This window comes from Sus scrofa, chromosome 13, assembly GCF_000003025.6.
Source record: "Sus scrofa isolate TJ Tabasco breed Duroc chromosome 13, Sscrofa11.1, whole genome shotgun sequence".
Taxonomy (NCBI): Eukaryota; Metazoa; Chordata; class Mammalia; order Artiodactyla; family Suidae; genus Sus; species Sus scrofa.
This window is the reverse complement of record NC_010455.5, coordinates 31426330-31442039: the sequence shown is the minus strand read 5'-3', so window position 1 is coordinate 31442039 and position 15710 is coordinate 31426330. Positions and strand designations below refer to the sequence as shown.

The following is a 15710-nucleotide window of genomic DNA, read 5'->3' as shown; positions in this document are numbered from 1 at the left end:
AAACAACAGAGCTTCAAAATATGTAAAGCAAAAACTATAGAAGCGAAAGGAGAAATAGACAAATCCACATTTATATTTATAGATTTCAACAGCCCTTTCTCAATAATTGATAGAACTAGACAGAAAATCAGGAAGGGTATAGAAGTTAACAGCACCATCAACCAAAAGGATCTAATTGATACTTATAGGACACTTCACACAACAACAGAGAATATAAAATGTTCACTGAGTTAGACTACATATATCCTGAGATATAAAATAAAACTTAACAAGTTTAAAAGAATTGAAATCAGACAGTGTGTTATTTACCCACAATGGAATGAAACCAGAAATTAGCAACAGATAACAGGAAGATCTCTAAACTGTCAGAAATTAACCCATTCCTAAATAATCTAAAATTCAAAGAGAAAATCTCAATAGGAAAAAATTTCAAATGAACCATGAAACTGCTTGTCTTTTGGTATAGAGAAGCAGCTTCCTCAGTACCTGGCACAAGGCAGGTGCTACAGAATGGCGACACCTGCTCCCTTGGTTTTGGTGCTGCTTACCACCCTTCTCTTCCTAAAGCTCCCTTTCCTTTTTTTTTTTTTTTTTTTTTTTTTTGTCTTTTGGTCTGTTGTTGTTGTTGCTATTTCTTGGGCCGCTCCCGCGGCATATGGAGGTTCCCAGGCTAGGGGTCGAATCGGAGCTGTAGCCACCGGCCTACGCCAGAGCCACAGCAACGCAGGATCCGAGCCGCGTCTGCAACCTACACCACAGCTCACGGCAACGCCGGATCATTAACCCACTGAGCAAGGGCAGGGACGGAACCCGCAACCTCATGGTTCCTAGTCGGATTCGTTAACCACTGCGCCATGACGGGAACTCCATGGCCCTGCCTTTCTAGTTCCTAGAAGTAGCCTTTGCAGGCTTTTCTTCCTCTTCCTGCTATTTTAAGTGGGATTCATCTCCCTGCAGCCTTAAGTGACCTATGAAGATGCCCTTTTCTCCTGCTTCATTCATTTGCTTTATAGCCCAGCCCCTCCCAAAGCCTCAGTACAACCTTCAGGAAAGTGACTCCCAGAATGTCCTCTACAGCCTGATTTCTTATTTCTTCCAAGGCATTGAAAATACCTTCTGAGGCCAAAGCAGTTAAGATCTGATATTGTCCCGGAGTTTCTCAAATTGGATTTTATATTCCTTTTCTTACTTGGGGGCAGCAGCCATCATGATCACTAAACTTAGTCTCTACCTCTGCTCCCATTCTCTCTTGCTTGAGTGAAAGTCAGTAGAAACTTTCTTAGGGAACTTCTACAGTCACAGAAAAGGGTAGCATTATTTTTCTCTTTTGAACTTCAGGGCTATTTGCTTGACTTTGAACACTTGCTGTCTAAGGGAGCTACCATTTCATGGTAAGAGTTTCCTCTCCATGGCTCCATTGGAAGCTCCCTGAAAGCTAGGTTGGTGTCTGGTGCTTTTGTGTACACTCCACAGTCCCAGGAACTGGCCTCACATATGAAGAGTTCTGGGACGTGTGAAAGCATACATAGAAAGGGTTGGAACACTAGTAGATAAGTCACTCTAAGATGTATTAGTTGCTTAGTCTTTAGCTAGAAATACAGTTTTGGGCTGCAATTGTAGTAATCTCTGAAACATCATAGATGGATTTAGAAATATTTTAACAATGTCTACTCAGACATAAGGAAGGAAACTTTATAATCCCATTGTCTCAGTCTTGATTGTTCTCTTTTCACAGCGCTCTTGGCTTAGATTGGCCCAGAACACACATGGAACTGAATTCTAAAGATAATGGAGTAATATTCCAAAGTATAAAAGTAACTTTTTAAATGATACATCCCTGGCTTGGACTTCAAAAAGTAAGGGCAAGTGATGCAGCCCATTAGAGTAATCAGAAATTGAATGGCTCTTTTCAAGAAGACTAATGAAGAAGAAAACGGGAGAAGAATCTGGCTAAATACCAGAGAGCAGATACTATTTGTATAGCAGTTTAGGAAGAGAGGGTAGTGTTGGCTGTGTAGATGACTTCTCCTGTTAGGCAGATGAAACATGGCATGAGATTGGACTAGGGAACTCTGTGGCCGATGGAATATGAGCTGGTAAAACCTGTTTAGACATCCAATTCAGTTGTTCTCTATGTGTTTTCCCCACCCATCTCCCACCCCATCATTAAGAATGTTAAAATAGCAAACCTACCTCTAAACATGCCCTTACACCCTTGCTGTTTTTCTTTTTCCTTTAGGATGTCATTATTGTACTTTCCAAAATAAATGTTTTTTTCTATTCCTGAGAGCCCAAGGTAGAAGAAAGGTACAATTAACTTAGAAACAAAAAACCACTTACTTGTTTAGGAGTCTAAGCAGTTAACATTCTCCTGGCTATGTGTTCCTCCGCATACATGCATACACAAAGCTGAGAAGTATCAGACTATAGCTGTAGTTAACTATCTTCTAAGTCTGAATCCGTGACTTGCTGGGGACAAGATATCTTTCATATGCCTGCCTTCCATCTTGAGTTTCCTTCTCTACCTCTCTCTCTCTCTTTTTTTCTTTTTCTTTTTAAGGCCACAAAGGCGGCATATGGAGGTTCCCAGGCTAGGGATCGAATTGGAGCTACAGCTGCCAGTCTACACCATAGCCATAGCAACACCAGTTCTGAGCCGAGTCTGCAACATATACCACAGCTCATGGCAATGCTGGATCCCTGACCCACTGAATGAGGCAGGGGATCAAACCCATATCCTCATGGATACTAGTCAGATTCATTTACGCTGCACCACAGTGGGAACTCCTCTCCATTAATTTAAATTCTACCTCTCCTTCAGGTCCTAGACAAATTTATATTTTTGCATCAAAATTACCCTTGATCGCTCCAGGCTATCGTGATCTCTGTCTCTTCTCAGAATTCTTGTGTAACTTGCTTTCTCTCTGTAGTTCATCTAGCATATTTCATATGCTGTCCTGAATTGTAGATTTTTTTATTCCTATAAATTTTGTCTTGTCTCTCCACTGAGATTGTAAAGTCCATGAGGGCAAGAACTACCTGATTATCTCCTTTTTTAAAGGAGCATCATTTCACATTGAACTGTGACCGTGATCTCACAAATGTTTGATTGGGAGTTACTTATTATATATTCTATTTATGACCCATAGGTGGCTCCTTTTGAGTACTTGATAGCAAGTTACAAGTACTGTCTGGCTCAGGCTGTAGGTCTTTTCCTTCTAGTCATGACTCAGATTGAAATATCATTAAGCATTCATTTGACCCAGTGCTTTCCATAGACTTTTAATCTTTGCTGTGGCCTAGTTAATTAAACCTTAGATGCTCTCCTCTCACAGGCATTTACCAGAATTTTCATATTCTTTCTTACAGGACCGTGTGACTTTTAGAAGAATCATAGTGAAAAACAATGCAAAAAAGAGGAAGATGTTTGAATCATTTATTGAATCTGTGCCACTCCTTAAATCACTAGAGGTAAAGTCTGGTTTTTTTGTAGGTGTTTTTTGTTTGTTTGTTTGTTTTGTTTTGTCTTTTTGTCTTTTTAGGGCCACACCTGCGGTATATGGAGGTTCCCAGGCTAGGGGTCTAATTGAAGCTGTTGCTGCCAGCCTACACCACAGCCACAGCAATGCCAGATCCAAGCTGCGTCTGCAACCTACACCACAGCTCATGGCAACACCAGATCCTTAAACCACTGAGTGAGGCCAGGGATCAAACCTGAAACTCCATGGTTCCTAGTCAGATTTATTTCTGCTGCGCCACAACGGGAACTCCCTAAAGTCTGTTTTTAATAAAGCAGATGGGGATTTAAGAAAAGCCATTAAAAGTATTCTCTTGTTAGGTTTCCTAAATCATACCATGCTAGCCCATTTCTGTGTTGTACAGATACCATCTGTGACTTCCATTTAAGATATTTTCCCTTGTATGTTCATTGTTTCAGGTGTCAGAACGAATGAAGATCGTGGATGTAATAGGAGAAAAGATCTATAAGGATGGAGAACGCATCATCACACAGGTGAGTGGGGGTCTTGGGCAGCTCCTTTCCGGGAAGCCATCCTCTGAAGGACTAGTGCACCATTTGTCCTCCTGTTTGGGGTAGCTCATGTTGTGAGGTTGTCAGGCACACCTCTTGCAGAGTCTTCTGAAGCCTATTGATAGGTGTTTCACTGACTTAGGTACATCTCTTGGCTCCATTCATCTTTCCTTAGCATCTGGTCTTTGCTCTTTTGGATCTCATTTCCTTTAACCCTAAGTAAGCTTCATTTATTGCTCTCAAAACTTGGAGAAGGTCTAAGGGTTGTGCCTTTTACTTTCTCTCTGTTTGGCATAAAATCTCTCTTAGCTAATCCAACACAAACCGTAGTCTTCAGTCTTCAGTGAAGGATCAGATTTGTAGATGTCTGTAGCGTTTCCTTTGTACCTTTTTCTCAGGTTATTTTTGGGTATCGTAAAGATCACTATACAGTAGACTGAAACATTATGAGTGCTATGTAATAATTTTCCTTGTCTATTATGTTTGTGTTCCTAATCATACGTGAAGATTATTATAGACTTTTCCAGGTATAAAACTTCTCTCCTGTGGTTCTGGCAAGGACACTGGGGAGATATCTGGTTGGTCTGGGTTGGGGAATGTACCCATCCTTGAACCCAGAGCTGGAATAAGAAGGAGGACTGAGACTGATCAAGCCTAAGTCCCCATTCCACCCTTGGGGCCTGTAGGTGGAGTTGGCCCAACAAGTGCCACAGGGATTAATCAGGCTTATCATAGAAGGAGAGAGAGATGCTCTGAGAAAAAGGACTAACAAAAAAAAAAAATGGCATCTCTAAATGCCTTTGTCTTCTAGGCACCCCCACTGTTAATAACTCTTTTAATGAGAAATTTGTTTCAAGAGTTCCCATTGTGGCTCATCAGGTTAAGAACCAGACTAGTATCCATGAGGATTTGGGTTTGATCCCTGGCCCTGCTCTGTGGGTTAAGGATCCAGCATTGTTCTAAGCTGCAGCATAGGTTGTAGATACACCTCAGATCTGGCACCACTGTGGCTGTGGTGTAGGCAGGCAGATGCAGTTCCAATTCGATAACCTAACCTAGGAACTTCCACATGCCACAAGTGCAGCCCTAAAAAGAAAAAAACAGTAACAATAATAAGGAAATTGATTTGATTCTCTAAACATTAAGATAAACAGGACCAGATATAAGTGCTATAATGAAGGAACATATAAATGGCAGTGAGAATACAGAAAAGGAAGGATTCCCCATAATTTCATGCAGGGAATGCCCTTTGAGCTAAGCTTAAAGAACAAGTGCAGTTTCAGCAATTGAGTTCAGGGAAAGGTCTTTCAGGGCAAAAAAACAATATGAGCAAAGGCCTATGGGTGTGACCTGTGTTCTAGGGCTGGTATCCTGGTATGGTGAGAATGTAAGGCTAAGTTGCAGGAATGGGGCATGTTGACTAATCACATTTGCCTCTGAACTTGAGGTGTTTCACTTTACCCCCAGAGTACATCTACTTCATCCTGAAAGTCAAAAGGTATGAAAAACCACAGTGGTAATGAACCTGACTAGGATCCATGAGGATGCAGGTTCGATCCCTGGCCTTGCTCAGTGGGTTAAGGATCTGGTGTTGCCATGAGCTGTGGTGTAGGTCACAGACTTCAGCTCAGATCCTGTGTTGCTGTGGCTGTGGCATATGCCAGCAGCTGCAGCTCCTCTTCAGCCCCTAGCCTGGAACCCTCCATATGCTGTGGGTGCAGCCCTAGAAAGCAAAAGAAAAAAGTGATGCTATTGGCTATAGTGCTAATACCTGAAGCACTCACCTGGGCCCATACTACTTGAGAGCCTCCACAGACATTTCCCCCTACAGAGCCAATGTCTTGGCTGGACCAGCTCTTCTGTTTCTTATTATGATTATAAGATGCACCTCAGCAACAACCATCAGAGAACTCTGAAAAAACAAGGTTTATTACTCACATGTCCTGGAGGACAGGACCAGGGCCACACAGCAGGGTTACAGAGAAAAGCCTGCATATGTTCATGTACTGTCCTAGAGTTCTGCCTTTATTGCAGAAGAGGGTAGTAAGCCCAGAGTTTTGTGGGTTTACCCTTTATTGGTGAATTTCAAACATAAGAGCAGGAATTAAGTTGCAGAAGCTAAAAATAGGGTCACTCAAGTGGTTTTCAATTGATCTAGGAGTGGTTACATAGATGTATACAAATGTAAAAATTCATCAAGCTGTAGCCTTGAAATCCATTTTAAATTATGGATTGTTATACATCTATCTAAACAAAAGGCTCAGATACCACCCTTTTATCACTTCTCACTTTTGTGGTTCTTCTCTACCACTCACCACCCTCTTCTTGGTCAACAAGGTGTTTCCACACATTTGAACCTTTATTGCTCGACGTCCCAGCAGCACTGAACACACTGGTAATTACAGATTCTTTTATGAAACTCTCTTCTTGGACACAGAAACAAATTTCTCTCTTGCTCCTACTTAGTTTCCTTCATGGCTTCCCATCTTTTTTTTTTTTTTTTTTTTTTTTTTTTTTGTCTTTTGTCTTTTTAGGGCCACACCTGTGGCATATAGAGGTTCCCAGGCTAGGGGTCTAATTGGAGCTGTTGCCACCAGCCTATGCCACAGCCACAGCAATGCCAGATCCGAGCCGAGTCTGTGACCTACACCACAGCAACACCGGATCCTTAAACACTGAGTGAGGCCAGGGATCAAACCTGCAACCTCATGGTTCCTAGTTGGATTTGTTTCTGCTGCGCCACGATAGGAACTCCTAATTTTTTTTTTTTTTTTAATGGCTGCACCCACAGCATATGGAAACTACCAGGCCAGGGGTTGAATCTGAGCGGAAGCTGCAAGCTATACCACCAGATCCTTTAACCCACTGCCCTGGTCCAGGGATCGAACCCTTGTCTCTGCAGTGACTCAAGCCACTGCAGTCAGATTTTTTTTTTTTTTTTTTTAGGACCATACCCATGGCATATGGAAGTTCCCAGGCTAGGGGTCGAATGGGAGCTACAGCTGCCAGCCTATACCACAGCCACAGCAATGCAGGATCCAAGCCTTGTCTGTGACCTACACCACAGCTCATGGCAACGCCAGATCCTTGACCCACTGAGTGAGGCCAGGGATTGAACCCACATCCTCATGGATACTAGTCGGATTCGTTACTGCTGAGCCACAACAGAAACTCCGTAGTCAGATTCAGAACCCATTGCACACAGCAGGATCTTCCATGGCTTCCCATTCTTTATCAGTTCCTATCATGAAGCTATTTGTATTACACAAATAGAAATTGGTGATTTGGCTCTGGTGGATGTAGTGTACCTACCGAACAAAGAAGCACAGAAACCCACAAACACCTCTTTATAAAGGTATAGTAGCTTCCACTCACGGGGGCAGTGATTATTATATGGTGACCTGACACTAGTTTAACTCGGGAATGTCAGCCTTAGTAGCTATGTATGGTACTTGCATGGACTCTGTGTAGTAGTTGAAGGATATGAAATCTAGACTTCAGAAGAAATGTAGATTCTCATTGAAGACCTAAGACCTACATAGAATGAAAGTACATGATTAGTATTGAATTATCCATTGTCGGTGGTCATTGCTTTAGAAGTTAAGTGAAGACTGAAGTGTGCCTGAAAGCTTCTTCTTCCACATCTGCTTGCCTACCTCTCACCTCCTTCCAGCCTTTGTCTAAATTTTCCCTTCTCAATGAAGCACTATTGTATAATCTAACATCTCCTTCCTGAGCACTCCAGATCTCACATTCCCTGCTCTACTCTTTCACTATAGCTTATTGCCTTCCAATACAGCAGCATAATTTACTCATTCATTATGTTGGTCATTTATATATAGTTTGTTTATCCTGCCAGACTGTAAATTTATAAAAATCTACAAGGGTAGGGATATTATTTGTCCATTGATTTATCTCACATGCTTAGAACAGTGCCGGGCACAAAATAAATATTTAATTATTTGTTGAATTGCCTGAATGACTGGTCAGCTAAGTGGTTTAAGTAGGAATTCCTTTCATAGCTTAGCAGTTAACAAACCTGACTAGTTCCATGAGGATGCGAGTTTGATCCCTGGCCTCACTCAGTGGCTTAAGGATCTGGTGTTGCTGTGAGCTGTGGTGTAGTCACAGACATAACTCAGATCCCACATTGCTGTGGCTGTGGTGTAGGCTGGCAGCTGCAGCTCCAATTCAAACCCTAGCCTGGGAATTTCCATATGCTGTGGGTGCAGCCCTAAAAAAAAAAAAAAAAAATCGAAACAAGAGAGTGGTATGGGCTGGGAGCTTGGGGTTAATAGATGAAGACCGTTGCCTTCAGGATGGATTAGCAATGGGATCCTGCTGTATAGCACTGGGAACTCTGTATAGTCACTTATGATGGAACATGTAATGTGAGAAAAAAGAATGTATACATGTATGTGTAACTGGGTCACCATGCTGTACAGTAGAAAAAATGCATATAATGAAAAAATAATGAAAGGTAAAAAAACAAACAAAAAACAAACAAACAAAAAAAACAAGCAAAGCAAAGCCTGAGGCTCATAAGGATGACATCAGCCCTTATCAAAGCACTTCGCTCACCAAGACAGGGCTTCCTCCAGATCCACCCTGTCCTCTGGAGAGCTGCATTTGATGGTCAGGATTATACTTGGGCCCCATGACCCAGTATTATCTGTAGTAGTCTTAGCTACTGATCCCTTGTCAAAGGTTTCAATAGATGAGCAACTTGAGCAGTAAGAATAGTGATGCTCTGTGCAGTTACCAGCCTGGGAATATTCATGGAGATAAATGTGAATATACCATGTTAAGGAGTAAGAGATGTTTGTCACTCATATTTGTACCAATATCCCTAGTGATCAGGATCCTCTCATTTTGTTCTGAATTTGTTAGCCATTGATTGGCTTATAGATCTGGAAAATAAATTCAAACTGGAGCTCAGACAATGAAAAAATGATCTATTTCTGTGTCCCTCTTCAATACATATGAATGACTCTCATCTGACCTCTTCTCCTTTTTCAGGGTGAAAAGGCTGATAGCTTTTACATTATAGAGTCTGGTGAAGTGAGCATCTTGATTAAAAGCAAGGTGAGTTTATGTGTAATGGTGCATGTTATGCCAGGGGAGGTCTAGATGCCAGGTGCACGCACACAAAGTAACTGTTGGCTTTAGATAATGTGAAGTGTGCTTAGTACACCAAACCCATCATTGTTATGTAAGACATGTGACTGGCAAAGACCAGTGTTAAGCCCATTCATTGATAAAGATTTCGTATATTTTTTGTTGTTCCTACTGCCTTTGCCTCTGTTGTGTAATCAATGATAAGAGAAATATTGGGCTATAAATCAATAAGAAAAAGATAAGCACTCTAATAGAAAATGTTGAGGAATTCCCGTCATGGCTCAGTGGTCAACGAATCTGACTAGGAACCATAAGGTTTTGGGTTCGATCCCTGGCCTTGCTCAGTGTAGCGTGAGCTGTGGTGTAGGTTGCAGACATGGTTTGGATCCTGTGTTGCTGTGGCTCTGGCGTAGACCAATGGCTACAGCTCCAGTTGGACTCCTAGCCTGGGAATCTCCATGTGCCGCAGGAGCGGCCCTAGAAAAGACAAAAAAGAAAATGTTGAAATTATGTAATACAAACTACATGTGAGTGCTGAATATGAAAAAGCTTCCTTTTTAATGCACTGGGAAGGGAAGTCTCTAGGACAATTATTTTTGTGGGTGTTTGATGGAAGACCCAGAAAACAGAGTGAGAGTGATTTTTACTGTAAATCCATCATCATCATCAGATTTCCTGTTTCAATTTTTTTTTCTTTTTGGCTGGACCCCTGGTACATGGAAGTTCCTGGGCGATAGATCAAATCCAAGCTGCAGCTGAGACCTACACCACAGCACGCTACACTAGGCCATGTAGCCGTAGCTCCAATTTGGCCCCTAGCCCAGGAACTTCCATATGCCACAGGTGCAGCTATTTATTTGTTTGTTTGTTTGTTTGTTTGTTTGTTTGTCTTCTTAGGGCCAAACTTGAAGCATATGGAGATTCCCAGGCTAGCCACATCTGTGACCTACACCACAGCTCACGGCAACACCAGATCCTTAACCCACTGAGCGAGGCCAGGTATTGAACCCGTGTCCTCATGGATCCTAGTCAGGTTCATTAACCACTGAGCCATGAGGGCAACTCCCATGTGCAGGTGCAGCAATTAAAAAAAAAAAAAAAAAAAAGATGTGGTTCAGACCTACTGAATCAGAATCTGCATTGTATCAAAACCCCCAGGGGGGAGTTCCTGATATGGCGCAGTGAGTTAGTGATCTTGCTTTTCTCTGTGGAGGCACCAGTTTGATCCCCAGCCCAGCAAGTGGATTAAGGATCTGGTGTTGCTGCAGCTGTAGCATGGCTTGTAGCTCTGGCTCAGATTCTGTCCCTGGCCTGGGAATTTCTATATGTTGTAAGTGTGCCAGAAAGCAAAAAAAAAAAAAAAAAACAAAAACCCAGGGTACTGGTGTTGACAACACAGGCTGATAAGTGCTACTCTAGAGAAGGGACTACTAGAAGTTTTCTGGTGGGCTAGCAAATAAGGACTTGGCATTGTCATTGCTGTGGCTCAGGTTCATTCATTCCCTGGCCCAGGAACTTCCACATACTGCCAGCGTGGCCAAAAAAAAAAAAAAAAAAAGGGACTAGGTGGGCATAAACATGTCTGCAGTCCGGAGTATGCTGTAGAAATTGGAGAAAGAGCATTGGCTCGAAAGGGGCAGATGAACTTCAGTGCAAACAGGTCAGGGCAGAAATGTGTGGAAAAGGAAGGGTCAAACCATGTAAGCTAGTATGGTACTTTTGTGTATTTTTCTAAATTAACCTTCAAAAACTTCATTGCCCATGGCATAAAGTGATTCTTAGAGGTTGAGACTAATTCTTACTAATAAGTTATAAATAACTTTTTTCTTTTTTGGTCGCCCCTCGGCATATGGAATTCCAGGGCCAGGGATCAGATCCCAGCCACAGTTCCAACCTACACTGCAGCTGCATCAATGCCAGATCCTTTAACCCACTGTGCCAAGCCAGTGATCAAACCTGCATCCTGGCACTACAGAGACACCGCCAATCCCATTGAGCCACGGAAGGAATTCCTAAATAATATTTTACCTAAAGAAGTTTATGCTTAGCTTAGCAGATGGATTTGTTTTTAAAAATAATAAAAATAAGGGAGTTCCCATCGTGTCTCAGTGGTTAATGAATCCAACTAGGAACCATGAGGTTGCGGGTTCGATCCCTGGCCTGCTCAGTGGGTTAAGGATCTGGCGTTGCCGTGAGCTGTGGTGTAGGTTGCAGACGTGGCTCGGATCCTGTTGCTGTGGCTCTGGTGTAGGCTGGCGGCTACAGCTCCAATTCGACCCCTAGCCTGGGAACATCCATATGCCACGGGAGCGGCCCAAAAAATGGCAGAAAGACAAAAAATAAATAAATAAATAATAATAATAAGTTCTTGCTGTGGCACAACAGAGTTGGTGGCGTCGCTACAGTGCCAAGACACAGGTTCAATCCTGGCCTGGAACGGTAGGTTAAAGGATCCAGCATTGCCACAGATGCAGTGTAGGTTTTAACTGTGGCTGGGATCTGACACCTGGCCCCGGAACTCCATATGTTATAGGGCAGCCAAAAAAAGAAAAAAGAAGAAAAGAAAACTTGATGCTGCATTTGATGGCTCAGCGGGTCATTGCTTTAAGAGGATTCATGTTTGATCCCTGGCCTCAATCAGTGGGTTAAGGATCTAGCATTGCTGCAAGCTGTGACAGATGCAGCTTGGATCTAGTGTTGCTGTGGCTGTGGCACAGCCTGAAGCTGCAGCTCTGATTTGACCCCTGGCCTAGAAACTTCCATATGCTGCACGTGTGGCCATAAAAAGAAAAAAAATAATAAACTCTAGACAGTAAATTTAAAAAAACAGGAGTTCCCATTGTGGCTCGGCAGTTAACAAATCTGACTAGTATCCATGAGGACGCAGGTTCAATCCTTGGCATTGCTCAGTGGGTTAAGGATCTGGCATTGCTGTGAACCGTGGTGTAAACCAGCAGCTGTAGCTCTGATTCGACACCTGGCCTGGGAACCTCCATATGCTGCGGGTGCGGCCCTAAAAACACACACACACACAATAAAAATTTTAAAAAGCACATCATATTCAGTAATTTGAAAAGCTCTAAGTATAACCTGATAGATTGCTTTTTTTTTTTCTTTCAAGGTTGAATGTTATTTTTAAAAATATTTAGTTACTTAACTCTTCTTAACAGATGTTGTAGGGGGACCATTAACTTAAAATGCAGGTAGAACCTAGAAATAAAATTTGTCACTGTCAAGTATTGTCCAAGAAAAGCATGGCCTCAAATCAAAAAAGAAGTAGCCCAGAATTGTGGCTCTTTACCTAAGGGAAACATTGACATTATTTAGAAAGAATTAGCAGGGGGTTCCCTTTGTGGCTCAGCGATAATGAACCCGACCAGTATCCATGTGGATGCGAGTTCAATCCCTGGCCTCACTCAGTGGGTCAAGGATCCAGCCTTGCCATGAGCTGCAGTGTAGGTCACAGACACAGCTTATATCCTTCATTGCTATGGCTGTGGTATAGGCTGGCAGGTAGCTACAGCTCTGATTCCTAGCCTGGGTACTTTCTTATGCCATGGGTGCAGCCCTAAAAAAAAAAAAATTAGCAAAAGACCTCGTTTTTCCCCCTGTGCCTCAGATGTTAGCATCTACCAAACAGAGAGCATTCATATATATAGAGTGAGAGAGACATTATACTAAGTTAATATTTAGTATATTAACACTATGTTATATATTATTTTATATATATTGTTAATATATAACAATATTATACATATCTTCAAAAGAAAAGAGTCTGTACCTTATCTCTTTTTTTTTTTTTTTTTTTTGTCTTTTTGCTATTTCTTGGGCCGCTCCCGCGGCATGTGGAGGTTCCCAGGCTAGGGGTCCAATCAGAGCTGTAGCCTCTGGCCTACGCCAGAGCCACAGCAATGCGGCGGGATCCAAGCCGCGTCTGCAACCTACACCACAGCTCACGGCAACGCCGGATCCTTAACCCACTGAGCAAGGCCAGGGATTGAACTTGCGTCCTCATGGATGTTAGTCAGATTTGTTTTCGCTGAGCCATGACAGGAACACTTTATCTCTTGATATTTAGCCAGTACCTGAAAGATGTTAGGACACAGATGAAGCCCCAGATAAAAGTTAACTCCTCTGATTAAACCAGACCACTGAGATTAGTCCATGCAATTGACCTGGTACAGTAGAGTCTCTGCAAAGTGAATTTTTAGGTAATTGTGTTAAATGTACTGAAAATGGAATGCTAGTGTATGCAACTGGATGTGCCTAGTTGAGATTCTGAAATCAGCCCAGGTCATGTTTTCTACCTACTCTAGACTAAAGCAAACAAGGATGGTGGGAACCAGGAGGTCGAGATTGCCCGCTGCCACAAGGGGCAGTACTTTGGAGAGCTTGCACTGGTCACCAACAAACCCAGAGCTGCTTCAGCTTATGCAGTGGGAGATGTCAAATGCTTAGGTAAGAAAAATTTTTTATGCATTCATGTGTTTTTTCTTAATATACAGTATTTTTTCCCATCAACAAGCCTCGACTTACTCCACCAGCTCTCACTCACACCTGGGCTTGAACAGTTTGTGTGACCAACCAGAAATTGATGAACGTATTCTTTTAGCAAACATTTCTGAGCACTAACCATAGCCTGTGAACAAGGCAGGCACATAGGCCCCCTGGCTGTGTGGAAAGAGCAGTAGTGGAGACAAGTGTCCAGGGCTGTGTGAGGACAGAGAGAATAGGTGCTGTTGGGTTCTGCAAAGTGTCAAACTTAGATGATATAGTCCTACTGTGTTCACAAAGAAATACCCCTTCTTTTTCCAAGCGTCCAGTATCCAGTACTCTATATCCTGTGATACGAATGGCTGTGTTTGCCTGAGAGGAATGACTGAGTTGTTGGTATAGAAAATTAGAGAATTTATTATCTCCCTTACCTGTTTTTAATAATGCAGTTATGGATGTACAAGCATTTGAGAGGCTTCTGGGGCCCTGCATGGACATCATGAAGAGGAACATCTCACACTATGAGGAACAGCTGGTGAAGATGTTTGGCTCCAGCATGGATCTGATCGATCCCGGGCAGTAGGTGTGCCACACCCCAGAGCCTTCTCAGTGTGACACCAAAACCTTCGGGTCAGCCACAGAACACAAACAGAAAATATGACAGAACTATTCCTGCTGTTGCCACCACTGCTGCCATTGCTATGGCCATGGGCATTTAGAAAACTTGAAAGTCAGCACTAAAGGATGGGTAGAGGTTCAACCCACACCTCCACTTTGCTTCTGAAAGCCCATTATTAGATCACTTGTAATGATCACTCCAACCCAGTTTTCACATCTTTGGTTCAAAATGGCATGTCTCTCCAACAATTTAAGTGCCTGATACAAAGTCCAAAGTGTAAACATCCTTTCCTCTCTTGCTGCTACTGTTGCTTTTGGAAGTTACCACAGGTTGGCACAAACCTATTGTATAGCTGTAGACACCCTCCCCCAACTTTTCTCTATGGAGGACATGTTACAGCCTTCCATGTCCTCATTTGTCCTTTGAGAAAGTCCACATGTGTTCACAATTGTAACCTTTGGATTTACCATCGAAAACGGTGGCAGATGTGATAGAAGTCTGTGGTCCTGTGGCATTCTACTGTCTGCTGACAGCAGTGCACATGACAGCTGTCTCCAAACTCTCAGCGATGCTTAGGGAAAGGCCCTACCCAGGGCCCAGCAGGTCAGCACCCCAGAGTACTCTGATAGGTTATTAGGAGCCATGTTAGAGCAGAAAATTTGGGTTTGGCATATTCTTTGGGTAGCAGAGAGCCAGGGAAGCTTTTCTGGGTTGGGGGAGAGGGTTGTTTTGTTTTAGTAGATTCTGTTTTGTTTTGTTTAACCTCTGTGCAGTTTGCCTGAGTGAATTACTGTCCATTTGTAAGGAACCAGGGTCTGGAAGTGACATCACTGTTTCTGACCTAAATATTTTCTCGGGCAACTCCCACCATGTCTTGTTTCCACTTGTGCCTACTAGCTGATGACAGTATACCGGCAATGAGAGCCCTTTTCTTCTACTCCAGAGTTGTTACATAGCTTTGCTGTTGAACCATCAATTTTTAAACTGTTTAAAGAAAAAGCAGCTATTTTTTCAAAAAAAATTATTTCTCTATTTAGAGAATTCCCCTTAGACATATTCATATGTAGCAATTTGTCAGCTGACTTAAACATTTCATGAGAAAGGTCAGCTCTTTTCATTTTTAAAAATCGGCATTATTTACAGTTTCATACTTTTCATTATTGCAAAAACCTTTCTAATTAAGATGTTAGGATATTTGGAGTTCCAGTTGTTAATCCTAAATAAAAGTAATTTAGTTTGTATTTTAAAACTTTTTTAACCTTTTGATTATATCAGGTAGAATTCTGATGAATTATCATAATTAACTAGGTATATTTCAGAAGGAATTTTTTTTTCTTCAGAATGATGTAGAACCAGATGCTGTAAGAGATCCTAAGAGCAGTGTGAAATTTACATGAAGATAAATTTGGATGGCATGGCCAAGTTTGTACTATATCAGGAGGCCCTTTC

General features: G+C 42.3%; 1 protein-coding gene across 1 annotated transcript in view; it reads left to right on the top strand.

Moving 5' to 3' along the window:
• PRKAR2A (protein kinase cAMP-dependent type II regulatory subunit alpha) overlaps window positions 1-14254 on the top strand; it is an 89220-nt gene extending 74966 nt beyond the window's left edge. Inside the window, 5 exon segments of the mRNA NM_214258.2 lie at window positions 3370-3471; window positions 3938-4012; window positions 9050-9115; window positions 13465-13606; window positions 14092-14254. Coding sequence (NP_999423.2) covers window positions 3370-3471; window positions 3938-4012; window positions 9050-9115; window positions 13465-13606; window positions 14092-14225 — 519 coding nt within the window. The 3' untranslated portion in view covers window positions 14226-14254.